Source organism: Felis catus, chromosome B4 (assembly GCF_018350175.1).
Source record: "Felis catus isolate Fca126 chromosome B4, F.catus_Fca126_mat1.0, whole genome shotgun sequence".
In the NCBI taxonomy this organism is placed as follows: domain Eukaryota; kingdom Metazoa; phylum Chordata; class Mammalia; order Carnivora; family Felidae; genus Felis; species Felis catus.
This window is the reverse complement of record NC_058374.1, coordinates 61,668,954-61,695,314: the sequence shown is the minus strand read 5'-3', so window position 1 is coordinate 61,695,314 and position 26,361 is coordinate 61,668,954. Positions and strand designations below refer to the sequence as shown.

At 36.0% G+C, this 26,361-nt stretch overlaps 1 protein-coding gene across 36 annotated transcripts in view; it reads right to left on the bottom strand.

Moving 5' to 3' along the window:
* The window catches only part of CCDC91 (coiled-coil domain containing 91), a 389,726-nt gene that overhangs the window by 83,886 nt on the left and 279,479 nt on the right, over positions 1 to 26,361 (bottom strand). For all 36 annotated transcript variants that reach the window (XM_045061603.1, XM_045061601.1, XM_045061604.1 and 33 more), the window contains one exon: positions 13,894 to 14,007. In XM_045061603.1, coding sequence (XP_044917538.1) covers positions 13,894 to 14,007 — 114 coding nt within the window. The remainder of the gene's footprint in view (positions 1 to 13,893; positions 14,008 to 26,361) is intronic.

The window sequence follows — 26,361 nt, the reverse complement described above, 5'->3', positions numbered from 1 at the left end:
CATAATCTTCTATAGCCCACAATCTCAAACAAAGACAGAAGTAAAAAGGATCCGTGAAAATAGACAGAACAAAACCTATATATTTATTACACAGTTAGGGACTAAAGATTCTCCTTTTTCAGACTTAGAACATATGTGACTTAAATACAACAAAGAGTACTTTGCTATCTAGTTTCTTATTTTCTTTAGTTTCTTCAGAGTTGAAAAACATAGCAGAGGTCATGGATAACAGGCTTGACAGCAAGAAAATGGAGAGGATTTAGAAGAAATAGATCCACTGATAAGAGCGTGAAGTAAATACAGAGAACAAAGATGTTTCCAAGGACACAAGAGACAACTAAAATTTAATCTAGGTGAATTACAAGTTAATCAAGTTCTTTCTACTTCAGGAATCTTTGTGGCCATCACTCTATGAAAACAAGTACTATAATTAATGTATAAAAGATGTCCCTAAATTACCAAAGGTAAAAATTGTTGGTTAACGCAAGAACAAATTTAATCACTAAAACTTAAAAAAAAATCTATTTATATATATCTTCTAAAACTATCTATTTTTAGCACAAATACATGGAACAAAAACCTTATCTATCCAAATACTGCATATCCTCTGAATAGTGTCACATCACTTAGGCGTAACTGTAGAAACCTCAGATTATTTGAGAAAGTATGAACTTGTGGTGTCCAAGTGGCAAACTTTCTACAAGATGTCTGATGAACCTGGCGACTGCTAAAGTCCTGATTTAGTAAGAATGAAACCCATGTAGTTTGACTTCAAAGGATCAGATTTAGAATTAGCCATGAGACTAAAAAGCTGGAAAAATATTTCTACAGTAACCATAGCAACTTGGAAAAAATTCCCAAAATATGTAGTGGCCATTTATAATGTTCTGTGATTTTTGATACCCTTCCTGTGTTTGATGAATTTCTAGCCTTATGAGGTATGACTTCCCTAGGTAAAACTCAGAAAACTTAGTTATCTAACCTGCTCTACTCCCAAGGCTCTGCTAATCAGAGTTGACTGTAATAGACTTTGATTCAGAAAGAACAAGAGGAAGGAAGCTCTGTAGATCAACCATTTTGCTCGTATGGATGAGACACATTCAACTGTTGGATATTGCAATGGTTGCATTAAGCAATGGGTTCTTTTGGTGCTTGATGGGAATGTTGCAGCAAAGAAGGACTTATCTTTGAACAAGTTTTGTGGTGTAGTTTTGGTATTGTTTCCGGAACCTTAACCATCATCCTGGTTCTCCGGCTTTCAACAATTTGGTCAACTATTCAATTTCCTTTTAATAAGCTTTTTTCTGTTTAAGTAGCCAGAAAAACCCTGATTGACACTAAATGGCTACTAAGCAGCGGCTGAAGGCAATGTAACCTCAGGAATATCAGAAAGATCTATGGTTAGTTCTGGCTCTCTAAGGGCTGATGGCTCTAAAATTCCAGCCAGTTTTCTGAAAGAGAAAAAAAAATTAAAAAGCAACATTTGGCGGCCTGCATAGTAGCAAAGTAAAAAATTATTACGTACAGTCACTTGAAATGAAGTGATCAATGACGGCAAGACTTCGGAAGATCCAGAGACTACTAATATGGAACAACAATATAAAGAGTGTGAAGAAGACAAAATTACTTGCTTTTATTTCCATAGCACAGCTTTAAAAAAGATAATGAAATGTTCACAATTCTAAATTCTCAGTTCAAGACAAAAATCTCAGCGAAGAACTATTCCCTAATGCTCCCAGGGAAGGAAAAGCCAGCACTGGTGGACAACACTGTCCATTTTTTATAGACCAGAAGTGCTCATGCTGCTTTCCATGGAGTTGAGTTGTAATCAGAATGCTCTGGCCCACACTGACCATTGGCTTTGGCTACTTGATCAAATGATCCATATAACAGATAGGCATCAAAAAATTCCAACTTAATAAAATTATAAGATTCCCAGGTTTAATGAAGAGATGCCTGTCTTGAGCCACTACAACAAAAATTTATAACATTTTTTCCAATTTCTAGTCCTGTCAATTATTTGCAGACTCAGAGCTTTCTGAGCAAAGAAGAGAATGCAAGTTCCTAAAGATACAGCTTGTAATGACATCAGAGGTGTAAACTGTAAACTGTGAGCTTGGCCTTTCTCATCAAGGTAACTGCACTGAAGAAAGGGAAATACCAGGTCTTTTGAGTACTGTTGTATAACAGCTCTGAACTAATCCTAAAAAACAAGGGTCCTAGAATACCACTGTGGATTAGTGGTCACAAAGGATGATTGTAGGAATAAAATGATGACTGGAGTTTTACCCTGAATCTGCCTCACATTCAGCCCACTAGGACCTTAAACACACAGAGTATACAAATGGCACTGGAGAAGGATAGTAGATTACCAGAGGCTTCATCAGATAGTGATTTCATAAGCAGCTGCTATTGCAGATGTACATTCTTTACTCAAGCTCTCAGCACCAGGTATATGACTATTAATCTGCAAATGATTTTTTTTTCCTCTTTCCCAACAGAGAGAGAACACCTGTAACAGCTGCTTTCATAGAGCAATAAACCATTCTATCTTAGGGTTATATAAATTATTTGGCTCTGAACTGCAATATATTTCACAAAGACCATTACTGTCTCGCCAAAACATAGGACAACTATATTGATGACATTATGTCTCCAGGACCTGGAAAGCTGGAGGTAATAAGTATTCAGGATTCTTTGTACAGATATGTTAAACACATCTGTAAGTCTAATATAAGTGTAGTAAGGTGGGAGACACATTATATGAATATATAAGAGCTACACCTCGGTGAAGTTTCTGAGGGCCCAGAGATCTTAAGCATATCAGGATAACCTCTACAAAGTTAAAAGTAACTGTGCCTTGTGCCTCCTGCCACCAAGAAAGAGGCGCAGTGGCATGTGTCTTTTGAAAGTAATATATATCACATTGGGAATCTTGCTTTGACCTATTTATAAAGTGACCTGAATGCCCACAGCTATGAGTGGGCACAAGAGGAAAAAGGAGCCCTCCTAGTTAATCCGGGCTACAGAGTATCTACCTGGCCTTCATGATCTACTGATTCAATGTACTTAGAACTGCCAATATTTTATCCGAATGCTCGATGGAGCCTGTGGCAAGTTCTGATTGAGGAATCCCAACTGAGATCTCTAAAGTTTTGGAGCAACATCATCAGGCAGGAAATTTGTTCCTTTGGAAAGGAGCGTTTAGCTTGCTACTAAGTCCTATTAGAGTCTGTATATTGGACTGTGGAAAAAATAAATGTGACCTGATCTGCCCCAAATGAACTTGGTTTAGCTGATTCACTGAACTATTAAATTAGGCATGCTCAGTAGCAAGCCATATTAAGTGATTGTGACATATATGGAATGAGACTTGAGAAAGTTCTTACAGCAGAGATCATATGATCAGATCACTCACACTCTCAGCTATACTTGCCTTGTGGCAGGTTGCTGCAACAGATTTCAGGCCCTTCCCTTTGTGAACACATTTTGTTTTTATAAGGGACAGCTGAAGTATTTTGCTCTTACTTTACCTGATGTTACCATTAATATTGTTAAGTATGGAAGAAGGGTCTATTGTGAAGGTTAGGTTTAAGTATTAGCAAAGGGTATATATAAATTGATGTTGAATAGCCAAGCAATGTAGGATAGTGTATGTTTGTCATATTTTCTTGTTTTGGCATTTTGGAAAAACCATTAACATATCAGGAGATATCCTATGCTTATAAGTTTAGTCACTGTGAGACAGAATGCACAGAGTATTTTCTTAGCTTGTTTTTGTACCCAGTATAGAGGCAGACGTGATCAAAGGTCTACCAACCCGGTTTACACCCATGAGATTTCAGTAAGAAATGAGCAATCTGATGAATGAAACTCCATATGGGACTTTTTTAACTGGTGAAGGTAGAGGCAGAGATTTAGCCAGAGGCTGTGAGATGCAGTCAGTGATACACAAGTGGTGTTAGGTGGGGATGTGAAAGCAATAAGTTTGGGGAGAGTTTGGTGGGGAAGCAGCAGCAATGAGATTTCCTCATGAGGCCAGTTCTATGTCATGGTTTTGGGGTTTGCTTTTGGAAGCTGAATTTCAAAGCCCATTTCCCCATCCCAATAACCTCTTAATAAATAAACTCCTTTTTCTGCTTAAGCAGTCAGAGTCAACTTCTATTGCTTAAAATTAGGAATTCAATCTGAATTTTAAAAATAAACAGTTTTCAAGCAGACCAACAACTTGTCAGATATTTATAGGATCTTAATCAGGGTAACTGCAAATTTTCTGTTAAAGGGATGCAATGATAAAAATTAGTTCTTAGGGGGTAAACTCATGTGAATGCTGCACCTTTATATATAAAACTAAGGATTATGGAATCTCATGCATGGAATCTCAACTGAACCAATCAATGATGAGGAGAATTGATGAAAAATGACTAGAAAAAGAATACAGAATAATATCTTTAAAAGGAGATAAAATAAGAGATGTACATTGCTGCATCAATCCCAGAGAAAGAAGTACAATTATGTCTTGTCTATCCATTTAGTATTCTTTATTTTTAAAAATAAGAAGAACTGTCTGACAATCTAGTCAAAGACTAAGGCAGACATGTGATTCACCCATAATCTAATGGATTTCATTCAGAAATAATGTGATGATAATAAATGATGTATGCTTCCTCTCTGTTACAGACCAGAGTTCACATGTATTAAATAATTGGCCTTCCTTTAAAGAGGGAGCACAAAGCTTCCAGAGCAAGACAGGAGCACAGAGAGGTCATGTCAGTGCATATGAATCAGCAACGAACAGAATGTCAAGGAGGTTTTCTCTGTTTTCATATGAGAAGAAAAATACCGCATCTCTTAGAAAATGATTTTTTCATGCTGTTTCCAAGGCACTATTAGTTACAAACCAAATTGTTATTTTTGCTATTTTTTCAAAGGAAAGAACTGATGGCTGAGGAGATACATATGATGGAAAACAACTATATAATAAATCAAGTAGTTTAAATGTAAAAACTACTAGTGTCTTTTGGTAATAATACCATCTCCTTTCTACTGAAAGTAAATTTTGACAAGGAAATAATAGTCATTTCAAGAATTTCAGTTAAAAAGTAGCACATGAAAAATAACTCATCTCTTAATTATTTATACATTTAAAAAATAAGTCAAAGAATGGAAAACAACAGATATTCATAAATATGCAGGTAATATAAAGAACATTAACTTATTATAGAGTAAGTCTACAATCCCACAGATATAATTTCTATAGCCAATTGTTCAAAGTACACAAGAGAAAGTTATATTATTTGTAAATGTTTTACGAGAAACTCTTGCAGATATTAGTGCAAAGCCTGAATTGTTACTGTTTGAACACTGCATCTTTCTTTTAAATGACAATTTCTTCTATCTAGCAAGATTAAATTAAGAATCAAGTGTCAGACAAGTAAATACTAGGATTATACTACTTAGTTCTGTGCTAAAATAATATAAAATCAAGTTTTTGTAAAAAAATATTACCCATGCCAACTAACTTCAAAATTTAACAAAACTGGTTTTCAAACAGATTATGTTGGTATCATGATTCAGTTTTCTTAATTTGCTACATAAAAACTTGTTTGCAATAATGACTTGTATATTTGGATCTATTTTAAAGGACTGAAATAATCCGACATGTTAGTTTTCTTTTTAATTCCTACAGGAGTATAATTTTAAGGGAGTTTGGCATTAGCCTGTATGTGAGTAGAAATGTGTACTAACTCCTTGAATATACCCATAAAGACTTTTATGAGAACTAAAGATAGAGATAATACCACCTGGAATAATAGGGCTAGAATGGTTTTAAAAAAGACTAAGCAAAGTTATCGTTACCTTATCACTGCTATCACATAAGCTGGTGGTGGTTTTCACGTCACAGCTTAATTTATGTTGTACATTTCATAAAACTTCATTTTAAGACTTTGTCAGTCTTTTACTACTACCTAACACAGTCATGCCAACTAGAAAAATATCAGTCCTCTTTGCTATATAAATCAAATCTTAAAACCCTGCAGAAATAATATTTAAGCTATCTAAACCAATAGTCTTTGCTAGGGTCCTCAGAAGTTCCCAGTAGGTGAAAAAGCTACTTAAAAATAACTTATAAATTGTATGCAATACATAACTGCAAGCAATTTCCCAAGTGAACTCTGTATGACTGTACACTATCCTTGTTTTTCTACTTCCTCATTTGTCTGGATGGAGTTAATTTATTTAATTTATCCAAATAGAGCCTGGAAAAGTAGAAAGGGGATTAAAAGCCTGCTAGTGGAGAAACTGACAATCCTAGACTACTGTACGAAAAGTAATGCAGAAAGCAAATTATCTAATCAGACTTAAGGAGCTACTGGGGCATCTCCCTATATGGTTTGCAGTCAGACAGAACCAAGTTAAAATTTTGACTCTCTTACTGATCTTGCGCCATGATCAAATATCACTGACTTTCAATTTTCCTCGTCTGCAAAGAGCAGATATTATTTCAGAGTTGTTTTGAGGATTATGTGAAACAGTGTAAATAAAGCAGCTGCCATAATATTTTGGACAAACTTGGCACTCAATAAATGGTTTTTGTTTTGTATTGTTTTCTGATACAGAACATTTCACTTCAACAACTTCAATTCCACTTAAGCCAAACATTTCTAGGTGTTCTTTTAACAGTCATATCATAATAAGATAATTCTTTATTGCTATTCTTTACTGCTGTATCTTGCTCACATAGGTAGATTGCTGGTAAACAGCTCAGGCTCCAGAGCCAGACTATCACTTTCTAGTTTTATGATTTGGTGGCTAGTAATATTCTTAACAATGAACACACACACACACACACACACACACTCCTTAGACTAGTGCCTGGAATATGGTAAATTGTACATAAGTATTAGCTTTCATCATCACTGTTATCATCATTTCAATTTTGAGGCCTTTGATAGCTACTGCTTCCTCTAGGTCTGACCTCTGGTTTTTCCTTCTTGACCAGTTGCTCACCATTTATATTATGAGATATCCAGACGTTCTGAGTAAAAGCTTCACTGGGTTGGGTCCATCTCAAATGCTATACCTCGCTTACAGGCCTTCCATGATACTATATCCATCAGGTGTGTCAATTCCTAAGTGACACAAGCTATGACTCAAAGTTGACATTTTGTTGATTTGTCTTTGTTTTGAATCAATTCTTATCACCATCTAAATTTTAAGAACTTTGGTATAGCGTACTGGTGGAGAAAAGTCATTTGAGTATTTAAAAAAGTTAAAACATTTCATTGAAGAATAAAGCCAACTGTCATTGTGATAATTTGAGAAGTGACTGGATAATTATTTAAATGAATAGTTTAAGTTGCTACACAAAAACAGAGATAAGCATTTTTAGATTCTAAAAGACCTCAACAGAAGTATTTACTTACTGTACTTTGATTTTGATTTAGAAGTTTTTTTCTTTAAACAAAATGCTATCCCCCAAACAGAATACATTAATTGGTATACCTATTAGTTCTTATGTGTACTTAATTAAATTGTTATTTTAATTCTAAGTTGGAGCATATGTTGTTATTTCCTGAAACAGATATAGTAATTGGCTTTAATGAAGCATGAAGTTGTATCTATCTTTTCAATTACTCCACTGTTGAAATGGAAATGATCAACAGTGATCTCCCTCACCAGAGACCATGACTATTCACATGTCAGCAAATTTTTTTAAGGTTATTCTTATGCAACTGAGTATAGCAAAATAAGAAAGAGAGTCAAGAAGACTGTTAAAATATAAAGTGAAGGATGGCAATAAATTTTATTTTAAGGTATACTGTATGAAATAAATTTTCAAAGATTGCAAGACGGAAAAAAAATAAATAATTTTTTAGACCACACCTCTATAAACTACATAAACTTTTGAAACCTATTCACCTCACTGGTTTCACTAACCCTCCTCTGAATTAAGTGTTCTGTTCTTTATATCTAGAGAGGATAAATTTATGAGCTAGTGAAATATCAGGTGGCAAAATGACTTGCACTGGCTATTTCTAAATCTATCTACCTTTCTATTTATTTGTTATTGTGCCATTTGAAATGGGTGAAATTTTATAAATTTGGAAGGTAAATTTTTTATGCATGAACTCAAAATACAGGTTGTGTGCAGAGGCTTTAATTCCCTTTGGCATTAAAAAATGAGGTACGACTGAAAGGGCAGCAAGTACATGTGAGGGTACATTCAATTTATTAGGCCTTGATCAGACAGAAGCATTTTCTGACATGATACCCAAATGTAGTTAGAAGGGCAGATGCTTCTTGCATAGGTGATGATACAGCCTACCCCAGGATGAGTAGGAGCAAGTTAATTAGGCTAATTAATTAGAATGAAAATGAAGAATGAAGCCAACTGTCATTGTAATAATTCGACAGATCATTGAAAATGAGGCAGAAGACCGGGGGATGTTCGAAAGTGTCCTTTTCCACATTAATGCATAAATAATGTATAAAATCACTAGTATGATGCAACTGATTTACACCAAGAATTAAAAGCCTCTCGAAAGATTTACCAGTTGTCAAGGAAAATGTTACACACAATGTTGATAGATTTTAGAGGTGTAAGAGACATTACAGATCAGACAGTGGAACTTCCATATTGTTAAGAGAAGAAAAGTCAAGCACCACAAGGCGTTAAATAACTGTCTTGAAATCATGTTTAAGTCAAGTAACTGTAGAACTGATTGGAGAGTTCATTTTGGCCAAATACTAACTCTTAATAAATGTCTGAGACACAAACACTAAAGAATACATAGCAAAACTGGATTAAAAGAGTCCTTTTAAAATTAAGAAATTCTGACAATGACTTGACCACAAAAACTTTGAAGTAAGATAATTGCTCCTTAGTCTTCTCTAAAGATCTAAATTAAAAGGATCCTCTAAAGTGAAGATTATTTTCCTGGAGGTGACTTAGAAAACACAGGCCATAATTCTGGTTAAGAGGAAAAAAAAATAATCTTTTATTACATTTGGACAAGATTTTATTTTTTAGGAATCACTGCTTGGCTGTGAGTAGTTGTTGCTTGCTGAATGTTATTCACACTTCCTCCCTCATAGCAAGCTCATGTGTAACAGTCTTAACTTGTGGGATGGGTTGGAACACTCCATTTTATTCCAAGGGCCATAGGTCATTATAAACCACAAATTCTTCCTCCCTAGGGAAGAGTCAAGGGATGTGGTCTTTCCTATCTCATTTTTCTACAATCTCCTTTAGTCTAAAATAAAGTTTCTGGCACTAAACACAAGATTTGATATAATACCTTACCTGGCAATTAATATCGAGAGAGAAGTCTTTTCCAGAATGGCACCTATGGAATTTTTATTGTCTAGTTACAATGAGGCACAAAGAAAAAATAAATATTTTAAAGGCCTGACAGGAAGAAATTTTCCCCACAAGATGATTTTGATGGTCTAGAATGGACATTGATGAACTTTTCTCTATAAAGGGCCAGATGGTAAATATTTTATGTTATATGGTCCTGATAGTCTCTCAAACCACTCTGCTGTTGCAACACGAAACCAGCTAAAAACAATACATAAATGAATGGGTATGCTGTGTGTTTCAGTAAAACTTTATTTACAAAACAAACAGCAAACCAGACTTGAACCTTGAGCTTTAGTTTGCAATCTCTAATATAGAATTTATGATTCAAGAGAGTTTAAACCAAAATTTAAATTTTAATGAAATACATGCCAATGCAAAGCACTACACTTGAAGGTACCCTGCTGAAATCTTTGCAGATGATCCTATTTATCTTTTCTTTGCGGCTGTAAAAATTATAGAGAAGACTTATAAGATTATTTGAAAATTAGATAATTTTCATCAACTGATAGAAAACGTACAAGAGCTGAAGCTGCAAAACACTAGCTTTTCAATTGCATGCTGACTGCAAATTCAATATAATCATTATTTCTTCTGAGCTTAACAAGGTAGACTTTACAGAGGATTAAAAAAAACCCTATTACTTCGAATACTTAAAAGGAAGGCATTTTTATCACTGGGACAGATCCATTATCAATCTGAATTATTTTTCTGATTGATCACTTAAAAAGCTCTCCTTGTTTGGATATTTTGATTCCATACTAATTTTTGGTTATTATTATGACTTGGACTAACAGTATAAGTAACCATGTAGCCAACTTAGCAAATAATTTAGGATGCAATTTCAGTGTAAATTATTATTATGATTATTTACTTCTGAGAGAGAGAGGGAGAGAGACAGAGAGACAGAGTGTTAGCAGGCAAGGAGCAGAGAGAGGGAGACACAGAATGCAAAGTAGGCTCCAGGCTCAGAGCTGTCAGCACAGAGCCTGGCTGGAACTCACAAACTGCGAGATCATGAGATGAGCCGATGTCGGACGCTTAACCGACTGAGCCACCCAGGTGCCCCAATTTCAGTGAAAATTATAATTCACTTAATTAGTACATGTATAGGTAGCCCCTTTGTCCTGTCAAAGATGCTCAGATCGGATGAATAGTATTTACAAAATTTGGTGACACCTCCATTGATTTGAAACAAGACTAGTAAATGGTGTTTATAAGACATTTTCTCAGTATAATTCTAATTCTTGTACAATTTTAATTCTAATTCCTAGTATAACTGTAATACTTAAAAGGATTGGATAATTGATTAAAAACTTGTTGACCGCAGATATATGGAAAAAGCAATGTTACCCTCTATGGTGATAATGTGATTCTACTGAATCTTATACTGTGTAGGACAAGTTATAAGTTATTTGAAAAGTTAAGCATTTGGATTTTTCTGTGTTTCTTTGTCTCTTAAAAGCAAAAACTGAAAGGAAAGATGTAAGGAAAAGAGTCTTCATTTTAGCTGTTTAGCGAATCTGGTAAGGGTAAGATGATGTCAAAGGAAAAATTGTTTAGGACAAAAGACATATAAAGACAGGAACTAACACAACATTAGACTTCTTCCTTCAAAGATTTCTGAAAACTTCAAAAGGGGAAGATTACTTCACAGACTGGAATGTAAGCCCAGTTGGAACCAAAGTCTATAGGGCTTTTGAGGTGTCTAATGCTAAAAATCTCAAGTTGACTCTCTAGTTAAAAAAAGCTGGAGAGGAGAAAGGAAAATTTTCGTTCTGGAAAAGTGTTCTTCTCTGATGCAAATAGAAATCCATCTTACAAAGGAAGAAGTAGAGATGAGTTGCCCTAATTTACTCTTTTGGAAAGAGACTAGAAGATTATGAATTTGCTAAAAAACTTTTGTTTCTTCTAACTATGACTTTGTAAGCTATGAGATATCTTATTTTTTGTGAAAAATTTCCAAGCCCAAAGATATTCATACAAATTAACTTGAAACACTGAAATACAGTTTTGGAAAGAAGAAGAGTATAGAGAATCTAAATTCTTAAAAAGTTATATAAAAAAGAGGTCTAGTAAATAGTTGGTCCTCCATTTCAGATATTTTATCCATTTTCCTTTTTTATAGCTTTTCTGTTTGAAGAGATGGAAACATTCAAATGTTAAAAGTATTCCACAATGTGTTATAAAAAAAAACTCCCAAATCTCCAAGTGGAAGTAATAAACTTCCTACTAGCACACTGAATAAATCAGTCCTACTCTTCTCTGATTCTAGTAACAAGAGTAAAATAAACTTTTAGAATCACACTGTAAACTTCAGAAGAAATTTTCTAAAACTTTCTAAAATGCACATTTTTAATTAACAAAAAATAATGCTACTAAGAGTTTGTTCTTCTCCTTAATGCAGTGAAAATGATAAAAATCATAGCACACATTATTGAATTTTTACGTTAGCTGTTCTATTTTATTATACGTAGTAGCTCATAGCAATTCTGTAAGGTAAGGTGTATTCTCCTTACCATATACAGGAACAAGCATAAAGAAGTAGAACTTTGGTGCAAACAGAGTCAAATGTTTTCATGATTTTGTTGCTGTTATTTAATGAATGTCTCTACATGTGAGAACTGGTTTACCCAATACAAACGAATAGTAATCCTTTAATACAATTCATAAGAACATACAGATTAAAGTGGCAGAGTTCATTGTCAGTTGTCTTCAAGGGTTACTTTGCTTACCAGAGACCAGATAACTCCTATAAGGGCATTTCTTGCTCTCATTTTAAATATTTCTTATGGCAGCCACATGACTCCTTTTGATGAGAAAGTAGTATCATTTTGATTTTTTTAAGAAAAATGTCCCATTTTGATAAAAAAATACTAAATAATACAAAAATACTAAAATAATGGTATAAATGGGTTTGCTTTGTTCTACAATCTCTTGTTCAGATTTAGAACTCAAGTAAGGATTGGTCATATATTATTAAGAAAACCTGATAAAAAAAAAGGATGCACCCACAAGACATCTTGAATTTATCTGAAGTCTAGTTCTTTCACTACTGCAATTGCTGTACATATGTGGAAAGCATCTATAATTCCTTTGCTGCATGACTACTTTTAAACCAGACGATTTAAAATAAGCATTCTGGGGATACATATGGAAATAGCAGTTTTCTGAGAATATATCACTTCCTGAAAAGTCAATTGACTATTTTTGGCTCAGAGTTTTCTCTTCAGAAGGTTAAGCACCTCTTTATTGGTTTTATTGAATTTATTTGGGTGAAACTGCTTCTAAAGACACCTGGATAACATGTGTAAAAATTTAGTCCCATACAAAATGCTTCTATGAATGGATGATTTACCTAGAAAGCCTAATTAGCAATTTTTACTCTGCTAACAAATTCTCCTTTGTTGAAACATAATGGTAGCAATTGAGGGGTGAGAATTTTCTTTGTATCATACCTAATTTGACTTCAAATTAAGAGTGTGTGATTAACCTGGTGTCATGCACTTTTTACTGTACTTCTGGCCTTCCACTTTACTGCCAATTGAAACATAATCTTATATTTTCTATTTATTTTGCTATTTTGATCACCGATTAAATTTAGATATCATGTGTCAAGTTTCCTCATACACACACAGTTTTATGTTTTATTTATATTTTTATTATATGTTATATTATATAACACACAGGATAAATGGTACATAATATTTATATTACACATTTATACCTGATATTATATAATCCTTACATGTTACTTCTATAATATATAACATGTTATACTAAACATATAAATAAAACATAAAACATTGTATATATAAGAAAATTTATTATGTAACTTATTATATACTATAATAGAATATGTTTATTACAGATATTATATTAAACATCTTAAGTGTATCTTATCTTGGTTATTACTTAAGAAGTCTAAAGATTTGTTGTAAAGACTACAAATTACGTTTGACTCATTATTTTCGGCCACTGCTCAAACCCATATATTAATGACCACAATGCACTGAAGTGACATTTATTTTGAAAAGCTTCAATATGTAATCTGAATTCTGAGAAGTATATTCTGAATTATGTTCCTGAAATGGAACTATGACAGAAGAGCCTTAACTTGCTAACTGTATTGAAGTCTACTAGAACCACAGTGGTGTTGACATAGAAGGCCTAAAGGATGTATGTAAATTTCAACAAATAGTGTAAGAAATTAACAATATTATGGCAAAAAACTTAAAAATCTAAAACTGTCTACTCTTCTTATGAGGTAGTTTAGTTGGAAATGCTATATATAGGTCACTTCTAGAAGTCTAGCAAGAAGTTATTCAGTGTTGCTTTTTTGTTGACAGATGGAATTTATGTTTAAAGATACAACTATCAGAATATACAATTATATCAGAAAAATAATCTTGGAGATTCTTAAATTAGCTTGACAAAGGACAGAAATATTTTTTAATGCCCTGCTATTGTATGAAAGCAATGTTTCAGTTTATGGAAGGACAAATGAAAACCCTTCAGGGGATACTTACTCTTTTCTGTTCTTTTACATACTCTATCAATTCGTCTCTTGTTCTTTTCACTGCCTCTTCCACAGCCTTTTCACTTCGCTTCTGCTCTTCTATTATTGCTGCCTTAACAGTTTCCTGTTTGTGGGAGGAGGAGAAAAAGTCAGGGAGGTGTGCACTATGACATGTCTGTGTCCCTTTTATATAAACTAAAACTCCTCTTCAATGGGTTGAGCTCATTCTGTTCAAAAGCGTATCTTTAAACAGGAATAAGAATTTACAAAATCTTCTAGGATATTGCAGATTCTACAGAATTCATTTTTCTAAACTGAGCGAAAGGGAAAAGAAATGGAATAAGCCATTTATTGCAGGGAGCGCCTGACAGACTCCAATGGCTTCCTCACCAACCTTTCATTTGATGTTTACATGATTGATTGCCTTCCTGTACTTTGCACTATCCACATAAGACTTCCAACTTGTGTTTATTCTTCCAAGAACACCCTAATGCTCTAGCTGTTTTATTCACGTTTAATTTTCCCATCATACAGTAATCAAGTGTGGTCTGGGTGAAGATTTACAGCTAGTTTGTTACTTCTGCCAGGTTAAGATGTTGAGAGCTGGACACCATGAATAAGAGGTAAAAATTCCACCCTGTGTGCTAATAGTTGAAATGAGAAATCTAGGGAGAAAAGTGGTACTTCCTCTTTTACTGAAATTATAATCAAGTACCTCAGAGATTTCAGAATTTCAGATAAGGAGAAAAAGGCTAAAGTTAAAGAAGTATAACACTTCAAGAAGTATATTGTCTGCTAAAATAGCATTTGATGGATTGGATGAATGACACAAAACAGACTTTGTTAACTTCCACTTATCTATATAGGTAGCATCCTTCTTTTACAGGCGATCAGTTAAAAAATGCCTGGAACTTTGGTAGGGATATTTGCTTCATTTTGTTATTCTTGGTGACTCTTCACTTTGTGGTGTATGCTTGTTTTTGTTTAGTTTTTCCCCAAATAATTTTAGGAATGTGTAAATAACCCAGGAAATATGAAATAATATTAAGAATTTCCTATTGTGAATATGTTTACTGCAGAAAATTTGAAGATACAGAAAATTATTACCACAAAACAATACACACACATCTTCACACTTGGGTATAAAGAGGGTGGGGTGCAAACTGTATATACTATTTTCTAATTCTGGCATTTTACACTCCAAATATATTTTGAATATTTTAACCCATTATATATTCCTCCATACTATGATTTGTATTCATTACAGGGATGTATAAGAATTTATTTCATCAATCCTTATTCATGTGTATTTTGGTTGTTTTTAATAAAATAAAGCAGTGATGAACATTCATATATGTATTTTTGTGAAGCATATTAGATATCTCTAAGTCCAAGAAGTAGAATCATTCTGGTGAAAGGATATAATTTATGAGCTCTCTTACAGCTTCTGACATTTTGTACACATTTTTCCCCCCAACAGCAGCCCAAGGAAATGGCTATTTTTTTATATCTATGATTATATTTAGTCCCATTAGTTTTTTTTTTTTTAATGAAAGTGCATTGTAGCAAACATGTCAGACATTTTAACTGTCTCATAATGTGACCCAAATGACAAGTGGGATCATAATCAAAACAGGAAGGGGGGGCCGCTGAATGGAACAGGTCCGTCGACAACATTTTTCATCTGTGAGAGGTAGAAATAACATAGTGTAGGGTCTTTGTAAGCTAAGTATAAATATTTCATTGCTAGGATAAAGACAGGAATGAATTTTGTGTTTGAATATGTTTACAGTTGTCTTAGAAACTTTAGTCCCATTTTTAAAAATCATTGTTTATTTGAGGGAGAATGACATCTAATTTATTCTGTACTTTTAAAAGATTATTATGTGATATTCAGCATTTTTCACAGAAATATAAGCAGTATACATATCATTTTATCATTTGCTTGATCATATCTCCTCTTCCCACTTCAATATTGATATACTCATAATTTTTTGTATTCATTATCCAAAATATAAAATTAAGTCACAAATCTGAAAATCCTTATAACGGTGGTGACTTTGAAAATGGTTACTATTTTATCTTCAGCCACTGAATACATTGAGCTTTAGTTCCATTTATAAATAATAGAGTATTAAGTTGTTTCCTTAATGACTTGGAAAGATTAAAGTTGAAAACCTATGATAATTTTTCAAAGACAAAAATGAAAACAAAATTATTTAAAATAAAATCATCTACTATTACAATTCTTACTGGTTTCACACTGATTTGAACTGAAAGTTTTCATATCTTGGAAATGCAAAAAATATTACTAAGCCCCCTGAAATACAACACATCAACAGTTCTGTAGTAAAGAGTAAGCATTCACACTGTGTGGGTAAATTAAAAATATAAAAAGCTTCATGTTAGTTCAGGTTAGGGTTTGCCAACAGCTGAGTTATAACAATCCTTAAGTTTCAGGGTCTCTGGAATTTTAGAACTGCAGAGACTGAAGACCAGGATTATTTGAATGTAAAAGACAAGTCCATGCCACATTAAATATCAGCTGGAATTTCTTTATTTTTTAAGTTTATTTATTTCTTTTGAGAGAGAGAGAGAGAGAGAGAGAGAGAGAGAGAGAGAGAGAGAGAGAGAGAGAATGAATTCCAAGCAGGCTCCACACTGTCAGCCCAGAGCCCAATGTGGGGCTCAAACTCATGAACCATGAGATCATGACCTGAGCCGAAATCAAGAGTTGGATGCTCAACCAACGACCACCCATGCACCCCTCAACTAGAAATTTCTAATTAGCAGGGGTCATATCAGTAAATTTGATCAGTAAATTTATTTGGTTGAACGCAAAAGCATTAATTAAAAAAAAGGAATAGGGGCGCCTGGGTGGCGCAGTCGGTTAAGCGTCCGACTTCAGCCAGGTCACGATCTCGCGGTCCGTGAGTTCGAGCCCCGCGTCAGGCTCCGGGCTGATGGCTCGGAGCCTGGAGCCTGTTTCCGATTCTGTGTCTCCCTCTCACTCTGCCCCTCCTCCGTTCATGCTCTGTCTCTCTCTGTCCCAAAAATAAATATATATAAAAAAAAAAAAAAAAAAAAAAGGAATATATCCAGAAAAAACATGAAGAATTAGCTAATCTGGTTTTCCATTGGCTTTTGGGGGCTGAGAGTTTATATTTGCTCAATCCACATTTTTGACAATCCTCTTTGGTTTCTGAGCTGATAAAAAACCATTTTCAAGGAAAGCATCTCTTAATTCAACTCTCCTCTCCAGTTGGGAATTAGGTGACAGTCAAGGTTGTGAAGCCATCCTTAAAAAAATACTGGTCAATAAATAAATTCCTTTGGATATAATACAAAAGTAAAGTTTAAGCCATTCATTTTCTCTCTCTCTCTTTTTTTTTTTTTGGAACTTGGAAAGCTTTATTATGCACACAGGTGTTCAGTAGAGGCTTACTTGCTTATTTATTTGTCTGTTTATATTTTAATTCCAGTAGAATTAACATACAGTGTTATATTAGTTATAGGTGTACAATACAGTGATTCAACAATTCTAAATGATACTCAGTTCTCACTGTGATAAGTATATTCTTAATCTCCCCACCCATGACCTCTCTGGTAACCATCAGTTTGTTCTCTACAGTTAAATCTGTTCCTGGTTTTTTTTTTTTTAATATATGAAATTTATTGTCAAATTGGTTTCCATACAACACCCAGTGCTCATCCCAAAAGGTGCCCTCCTCAGTACCCTTCACCCACCCTCTCCTCCCTCCCACTCCCATCAACCCTCAGTTTGTTCTCAGTTTTTAACAGTCTCTTATGCTTGGGCTCTCTCCCACTCTAACCTCTTTTTTTTTTTTTTCCTTCCCCTCCCCCATGGGTTTCTGTTAAGTTTCTCAGCATCCACATGAGAGTGAAAACATATGGTATCTGTCTTTCTCTGTATGGCTTATTTCACTTAGCATCACACTCTCCAGTTCCATCCACGTTGCTACAAAGGGCCATATTTTGTTCTTTCTCATTGCCATGTAGTACTCCATTGTGTATATAAACCACAATTTCTTTATCCATTCATTGGTTGATGGACATTTAGGCTCTTTCCATAATTTGGCTATTGTTGAGAGTGCTGCTATAAACATTGGGGTACAAGTGCCCCTATGCATCAGTACTCCTGTATCCCTTGGATAAATTCCTAGCAGGGCTATTGCTGGGTCATAGGGTAGGTCTATTTTTAATTTTCTGAGGAACCTCCACACTGTTTTCCAGAGTGGCTGCACCAATTTGCATTCCCACCAACAGTGCAAGAGGGTTCCCGTTTCTCCACATCCTCTCCAGCATCTATAGTCTCCTGATTTGTTCATTTTGGCCACTCTGACTGGCGTGAGGTGATACCTGAGTGTGGTTTTGATTTGTATTTCCCTGATGAGGAGCGACATTGAGCATCTTTTCATGTGCCTGTTGGCCATCCGGATGTCTTCTTTAGAGAAGTGTCTATTCATGTTTTCTGCCCATTTCTTCACTGGGTTATTTGTTTTTCGGGTGTGGAGTTTGGAGAGCTCTTTATAGATTTTGGATACTAGCCCTTTGTCCGATATGTCAATTGCAAATATCTTTTCCCATTCCGTTGGTTGCCTTTTAGTTTTGTTGGTTGTTTCCTTTGCTGTGCAGAAGCTTTTTATCTTCATAAGGTCCCAGTAATTCACTTTTGCTTTTAATTCCCTTGCCTTTGGGGATGTGTCGAGTAAGAGATTGCTATGGCTGAGGTCAGAGAGGTCTTTTCCTGCTTCCTCCTCTAGGGTTTTGATGGTTTCCTGTCTCACACTCAGGTCCTTTATCCATTTTGAGTTTATTTTTGTGAATGGTGTGAGAAAGTGGTCTAGTTTCAACCTTCTGCATGTTGCTGTCCAGTTCTCCCAGCACCATTTGTTAAAGAGACTGTCTTTTTTCCATTGGATGTTCTTTCCTGCTTTGTCAAAGATGAGTTGGCCATACGTTTGTGGGTCTAGTTCTGGGGTTTCTATTCTATTCCATTGGTCTATGTGTCTGTTTTTGTGCCAATACCATGCTGTCTTGATGATGACAGCTTTGTAGTAGAGGCTAAAGTCTGGGATTGTGATGCCTCCTGCTTTGGTCTTCTTCTTTAAAATTACTTGTTTCTTGAGATAGGCCTGGATTGCAATGTATTTTCCTCTCAGGACTGCCTTCGCTGCATCCCAAAGCGTTTGGATTGTTGTATTTTCATTTTCGTTTGTTTCCATATATTTTTTAATTTCTTCTCTAATTGCCTGGTTGACCCACTCATTCGTTAGTAGGGTGTTCTTTAACCTCCATGCTTTTGGAGGTTTTCCAGACTTTTTCCTGTGGTTGATTTCAAGCTTCATAGCATTGTGGTCTGAAAGTATGCATGGTATAATTTCAATTCTTGTAAACTTATGAAGGGCTGTTTTGTGACCCACTATGTGATCTATCTTGGAGAATGTTCCATGTGCACTCGAGAAGAAAGTTTATTCTGTTGCTTTGGGAAGCAGAGTTCTAAATATATCTGTCAAGTCCATTTGATCCAATGTATCATTCAGGGCCCTTGTTTCTTTATTGACCATGTGTCTAGATGATATATCCATTTCTGTAAGTGGAGTGTTAAAGTCCCCTGCAATTACCACATTCTTATCAATAAGGTTGCTTATGTTTATGAGTAATTGTTTTATATATTTGGGGGCTCCGGTATTCGGCGCATAGACATTTATAATTGTTAGTTCTTCCTGATGGATAGACCCTGTAATTATTATATAATGCCCTTCTTCATCTCTTGTTACAGCCTTTAATTTAAGGTCTAGTTTGTCTGATATGAGTATGGCTACTCCAGCTTTCTTTTGGCTTCCAGTAGCATGATAAATAGTTCTCCATCCCCTCACTCTCAATCTAAAGGTGTCCTCAGGTCTAAAATGAGTCTCTTGTAGACAGCAAATAGATGGGCCTTGTTTTTTTAACCATTCTGATACCTTATGTCTTTTGGTTGGCGCATTTAATCCATTTACATTCAGTGTTATTATAGAAAGATACTGGTTTAGAGTCATTGTGATGTCTGTATGTTTTATGCTTGTAGCGTTGTCTCTGGTACTTTGTCTCACAGGATTCCCCTTAGGATCTCTTGTAGGGCTGGTTTAGTGGTGACGAATTCCTTCAGTTTTTGTTTGTTTGGGAAGACCTTTATCTCTCCTTCTATTCTAAATGACAGACTTGCTGGATAAAGGATTCTTGGCTGCATTTTTTTTCTGCTGATCACATTGAAGATCTCCTGCCATGCCTTTCTGGCCTGCCAAGTTTCAAAAGAGAGATCAGTCATGAGTCTTATAGGTCTCCCTTTATATGTTAGGGCACGTTTATCCCTTGCTGCTTTCAGAATTTTCTCTTTTTCCTTGTATTTTGCCAGTTTCACTATGATATGTCGTGCAGAAGATCGATTCAAGTTACGTCTGAAGGGAGTTCTCTGTGCCTCCGAAGTTCAATGCCTTTTTCCTTCCCCAGTTCAGGGAAGTTCTCAGCTATTATTTCTTCAAGTACCCCTTCAGCACCTTTCCCTCTCTCTTCCTCCTCTGGGATACCAATTATGCGTATATTATTTCTTTTTAGTGTATCACTTAGTTCTCTAATTTTCCTCTCATACTCTTGGATTTTTTTATCTTTTTCTCAGCTTCCTCTTTTTCCATAATTTTATCTTGTAGTTCACCAATTCTCTCCTCTGCCTCTTCAATCCGAGCCGTGGACATTTCCATTTTATTTTGCATCTCGTTTAAAGTGGTTTTCAGCTCCTCCTGACTTTTCCTTAGTCCCTTGATCTCTGTAGCAAGAGATTCTCTGCTGTCCTGTATACTGTTTTCAAGCCCAGCGATTAATTTTATGACTATTATTCTAAATTCACTTTCTGTTATATCATTTAAATCCTTTTTGATCAGTTCATTAGCTGTTGTTATTTCCTGGAGATTCTTTTGAGGGGAATTCTTCCGTTTGGTCATTTTGGATAGTCCCTGGAGTGGTGCAGACCTGCAGGGCACTTCCCCTGTGCTGTGGTGTATAACTGGAGTTGGTGGGCAGGGCCGCAGTCAGACCTGATGTCTGCCCCCAACCCACCACTGGGGCCACAGTCAGACTGGTGTGTGCCTTCTCTTCCCCTCTCCTAGGGGTGGGATTCACTGTGGGGTGGTGTGGCCCGTCTGGGCTACTTGCACACTGCCAGGCTTGTGATGCTGGGGATCTGGTGTATTAGCTGGGGTGGGTAGGCAAGGTGCACGGGGGCAGGAGGGGCAGGCTTAGCTCGCTTCTCCTTAGGTGATCCACCTCAGGAGGGGCCCTGTGGCAGCGGGAGGGAGTCAGACCCGCTGCTGCTGCTGCCGCCGGAGGGGTGGCTCCACAGAAGCACAGCGTTGGGTGTTTGGGCGGAGCAAGCAAATTCCCTGGCAGGAACTGGTTCCCTTTGGGATTTTGGCTGGGGGATGGGCGAGGGAGATGGCGCTGGCTAGTGCCTTTGTTCCCCGCCCAACTGAGCTCTGTGGTCCCGGGGCTCAGCAACTCTCCCTCCCTTTGTCCTCCAGCCTTCCCACTTTCCAAGCAGAGCTGTTCACTTATGACCTCCCAGATGCTAAGTCCCGCTTGCTGTTGGAACACACTCCGTCTGGCCCCTCTGCTTTTGCCAGCCAGACTCGGAGGCTCTGCTTGGTCGGTGGGCGGCCCTCTGCCCTGGCTCCCTCCCGCCAGTCCATGGAGTGCGCACCGCCTCGCCGCCCTTCCTACTGTCTTCCGTGGGCCTCTCGTCTGTGCTTGGCTCCAGAGACTCCGTTCTGCTAATCCTCTGGCGGTTTTCTGGGTTATTTAGGCAGGTGTAGGTGGAATCTAAGTGATCAGCAGGACATGCGGTGAGCCCAGCATCCTCCTATGCCGCCATCTTCCTGGTAACCAAGCCATTCATTTTCTAACCACACCAAAATCTTAATTAGTTGGAAACAATTAGTGAGTTTTATGTGCAGGTATACAAAGTGCCTTCATGTTTTGTTGAATTTCCTGACACATGAGAATTAGTCTGAAATAAAATTACCTCACAAGAAATTTGCCAACAATGATCACATAAGTGATTATGAAAGAGTATTTTCAGGGCGCCTGGGTTGCTCAGTTGGTTAAGTGGCCGACTTCCGCTCAGGTCATGATCTCGCAGTCCGTGAGTTTGAGCCCCACGTCGGGCTCTGTGCTGATAGCTTGGAGCTTGGAGCCTGGAGTCTGCTTCAGATTCTGTGTCTCACTCTCTCTCTGCCCCTCCCCCGTTCGCGCTCTGTCTCTCTCTGCCCCTCCCCGTTCGCGTTCTCTCTCTGCCTTTCAAAAATGAATAAATGTTAAAAAACAGAAAGAGTATTTTCCAGAATATTTTAGTAATGGCTACACCTCTGGAACATGGTGTATTCTCTACGGCAGGGTTCTGAGCCTTAGCACAAAGGACAATTCTTTGCTGGGGGCTGTGGGGGGAGGTCCTGTGATAAGCGGCATATCTAGCATCTACTCACTAGATGCCTCCTGTTGAGAACCACTGATGTAAGTAAATAGTTTGGAAGGAAAAACATCTATTTGCATATATGTTATAGTTTGTTAAAATGCATCAGTTATGTTTCTTGTCATATCTTAAATATTTTTATCTAAATATATGCAAGAAATCATATCCAAATGGTTATACAGCTAGTTTTTAAATGTGGAAGAAGGAGTTTTCTATACACTAATTTCTTAACAAAACTGGACGACTGGTATCAGTTTCTATACTATAACAATTAAATAGGTCATGATGAGTATCATTTAGGGTTAAAAGTTTATGTGACATTTTGTGTAAGATTTGTAATTTCTCCTTATTGCTTAAAAGTATAGTTATGCCTTAGTATCCATTAACCTACCACACATTTCAGAAATCATAGGATCATGAACTAATAAAAGACCTGTGGTTGTTTGTTCTTTCTCAGTGCAATTTTGTTAAGGATTGCAAACACAGTTTAATTATTTACGGAACAAATCTCAGCAATCAACTCAATTCTGGTCTGTGGACTATAAATGATAGTATCAAAAATTTTCTGGGGCAACTGTGTGCTTCTTTTCTTTTTTAAATTTTTTTTTCAACGTTTTTATTTATTTTTGGGACAGAGAGAGACACAGCATGAACGGGGGAGGGGCAGAGAGAGAGGGAGACACAGAATCGGAAACAGGCTCCAGGCTCTGAGCCATCAGCCCAGAGCCCGACGCGGGGCTCGAACTCACGGACCGCGAGATCGTGACCTGGCTGAAGTCGGACGCTTAACCGACTGTGCCACCCAGGCACCCCGCTTCTTTTCTTTTCTATGAACAATGTATGTATGTTCCACAATTATGTATCATTTAAACAGCTGCACATGGTTGTGGAAATGCACCTTAGAAAATGAGTGCTTGAATCGTAAGTCAAGCTGCCTTACAGTTAAACAAAAGAAGTGAGACTTCCAATGCTATACAAATTTATGAGTTCAAACTACAGGTCTACCAGTGTTTTCAGGCATTGATGCAAATGCAAATAAAATATCTGCATTTACTGCACAGCTGAGAAACTTTCAACTGGAAGTAATTAATCTGTGCTGTAATGACATGTTCAATTAAAATCATATGCTCACTGACTGATATCAACATTTGATAGTACTGATCTGTGCTAGACATTTTTAAACATGAAATATGTAGAACCTCATTACATTTCAACATTAATAAATGAGTTTTGCAATCATTTTACATGATGGGGATACCTAATTTTGAACCACAAATAAGCAAAATGCTAATCTCCCCAAAGATAATTTTATTGCCACTAAATTTATGTTAAAAAATATTTTCATTATTTTCAATTTCATCAATAAAATTTATGAAGATTTTTTTCTCTTGTTATGTAAGGACCTACGTAATAGTCTTGATTACTATCATAATAATATTGGCCCCTAAAGGCTAAAATTACTACTACATGACCCCTTACAGAAAAAGCTTGCCAATCCCTGATTTAGGTCATGATTCTGCAAGTTGGCCATTTGGGCTGGGCTCAGCTGGGCAGTTCTTTTAGCCTTGGCTGGAGTCCTCCACCTATGTGAAATCAACTGCTGGGGCTGATAAGGATGCTATTCCTGAGTAGCCTTAGGTAGGAAGGCCTGTTTCTCCTTCCAGTGTCTCCCACTCTCCAGCAGACTAGCTCAGGGTTTTTTACACAGCATTCGGACAGAGTGCCAAAGAAAGTGAAAACAGGTTAAGGTCTCTGAAGACATGGGGTCAGAAATGATACAATGTTACCATTGGCCTGAGCAAATAAGCATTATGAATTGATTCCCAAATTCTTATCTAGTTGTCTAAATACCTTCTTTTCAGTATATTCAAAGATTCCAAGCATTCTATTATGTTTATCTTCTTGGAGACATATCTCGTGGACATATCTCCAAACTGGATTGGCTGTTCTCTAGGTCTGTTACATAGCTGTCTATTCTGGATCTCCCTCAGGTACATTTCTGGAAATTCACTGCATCTCTCTTGAACTATAACTCCAGCTTTCTGGATACCACTGAATTCTTCTTTGTTTGACAGAGCACCTCCTCCAAGAGATTCTTGAGAAAAGGCACAAGGGAAGTAAAACTTTTATTTCCTTGGAAAAATGACTTTATTCTACCCTAACACTTAATTTATAGTTTGGTTAAGTGTGGATTTCTAGCTTGGAAATTTCTGCAGTTTTAAAGGTTTTTGAGAAGTCTGATTACATTCTGATGTCTCCTCAATTGCATAAACTTTTCCTTCTAGAAGAAATTTCACACATGTTCTTCATCCTTATTTATTTCTTAAAAATTTCATAACAAAGCTAGGTATAGGTTTATCTAGAAACTTAGGTCTTACAATCTAGAAACTCAAGTCTTTCAATTTGGGAGATATACTTTAATAATAACAATAAATGTTATTTCTTGCATTCTATTTTCTGTTTTTTTTTTATTGTTTTGTTTTGTTTTTTGTTTGTTTGTTTTCCCAAGAATCCTCTAACTCAGTTAATGAACCTCCTAAACTGACTGGCTAATTTTCTACTCTTTCCACTCTTATTTTCAGTTTCTTTGTATTTTTACACCTTTGTCTCCAGAAGACTTCTACAACTTCATCTTCTGACTTTTTCTTTTTTTAACTTTCTACTAAATTTTACATTTCTATCTTTTTATTTGACTTAACAAACAGCATGTTCTTCCTGTTTCGTAGATGTAAGATCTTCTCCTACCTTTAAGAAGCTTAATGATAGTTTCTTTTCTTTTTTTTTTTTTTTAACTTTCTACACCTTTACAGAATCTGTTTTATTCCTTGTTTTTCATGGGAAGTTTTCTGTTCAAACTTGACTTTATGCTCATATTTAAAGAGTAGAGCACTAAAATGCTGAGTAACATCTCTGTGCTTGCAGTTGTGGTTTATGGACTGTGATCTTAATAGCAGAGTAATCTGGCTGGGTTGTTTCCTTGGGGCAATTTCTGATACCAATATATTTAGGTCTTTTATCTTGGGCTGTCTAAATTCCTCAGAAAAGAATCTTCCAATTTCCTGTCTGGTTGTCAGCATTCTTAGAGCTGGGATAGAAAAATGGCTAAGGTTCTCCATAAGCAGCATGAAACTTTTCACCTTGCTCTCCTCCCAACCCAATGTTAACACTGCTTTGGTGATCTCTGTCCCAGAGACCCTACCTTTTATTTTTATTTTTTTTCCAGAGAATTAACCCCAGTTTTCTTCCAGACTTGGGGAAAAATGAGTGGGGGCCTAATTATTAAATAGACTTTCAAACTTTCCTTCGTTTTGAATCCTCACGTTCATTCTCACTTCCAGAAGTTTCTGGCATCACTAACAAGAAAGCCCTTAGGAGTTTCTAAAATATATATTGGTCTTCTTATTTCCAGTTTAGTTCTCCATTTTAATAGAGTTTTATTTCAATGGGGTTTTAGAAGGGAGTAAAATTACAATGGAGTTTTAGAAGGGATAAAAATGAGTATTCTTTCTGTTCTTTTTAACTACGTATGTGTTAGGAAAAATATATTAAACTTTTATTTTGAATTAATTTTGGATTTACAGACACTTGCGAAGATAGTACAAGAGTTCTCATGTGCCTTTTATCCAGTATCTCCTAATATTAACATCTTACATAATTAAGGTAAATTTATCAAGCTAACAAATTAACATCAAATAATAACAGTAAATAGAATGAAGATTTTATTTGTATTTCACCAAGTTTTCCGCTAATATTTTTCTCTCTTGGATTAATGCAGGGTAAAACGTTGCATTCAGAGACCATATTTCATTAGCTTTCTCTAATATCTGACAGTTTCTCAGTCTTTCCTTATTAGGACATTGATACTTTTGAAGTGCAGCTTTCAAGTATTTTGAAGAAATCTGGATTTATCTTTTTCTCATGAATAGACTGGGGTTACGATTTGGGGGAAGAATA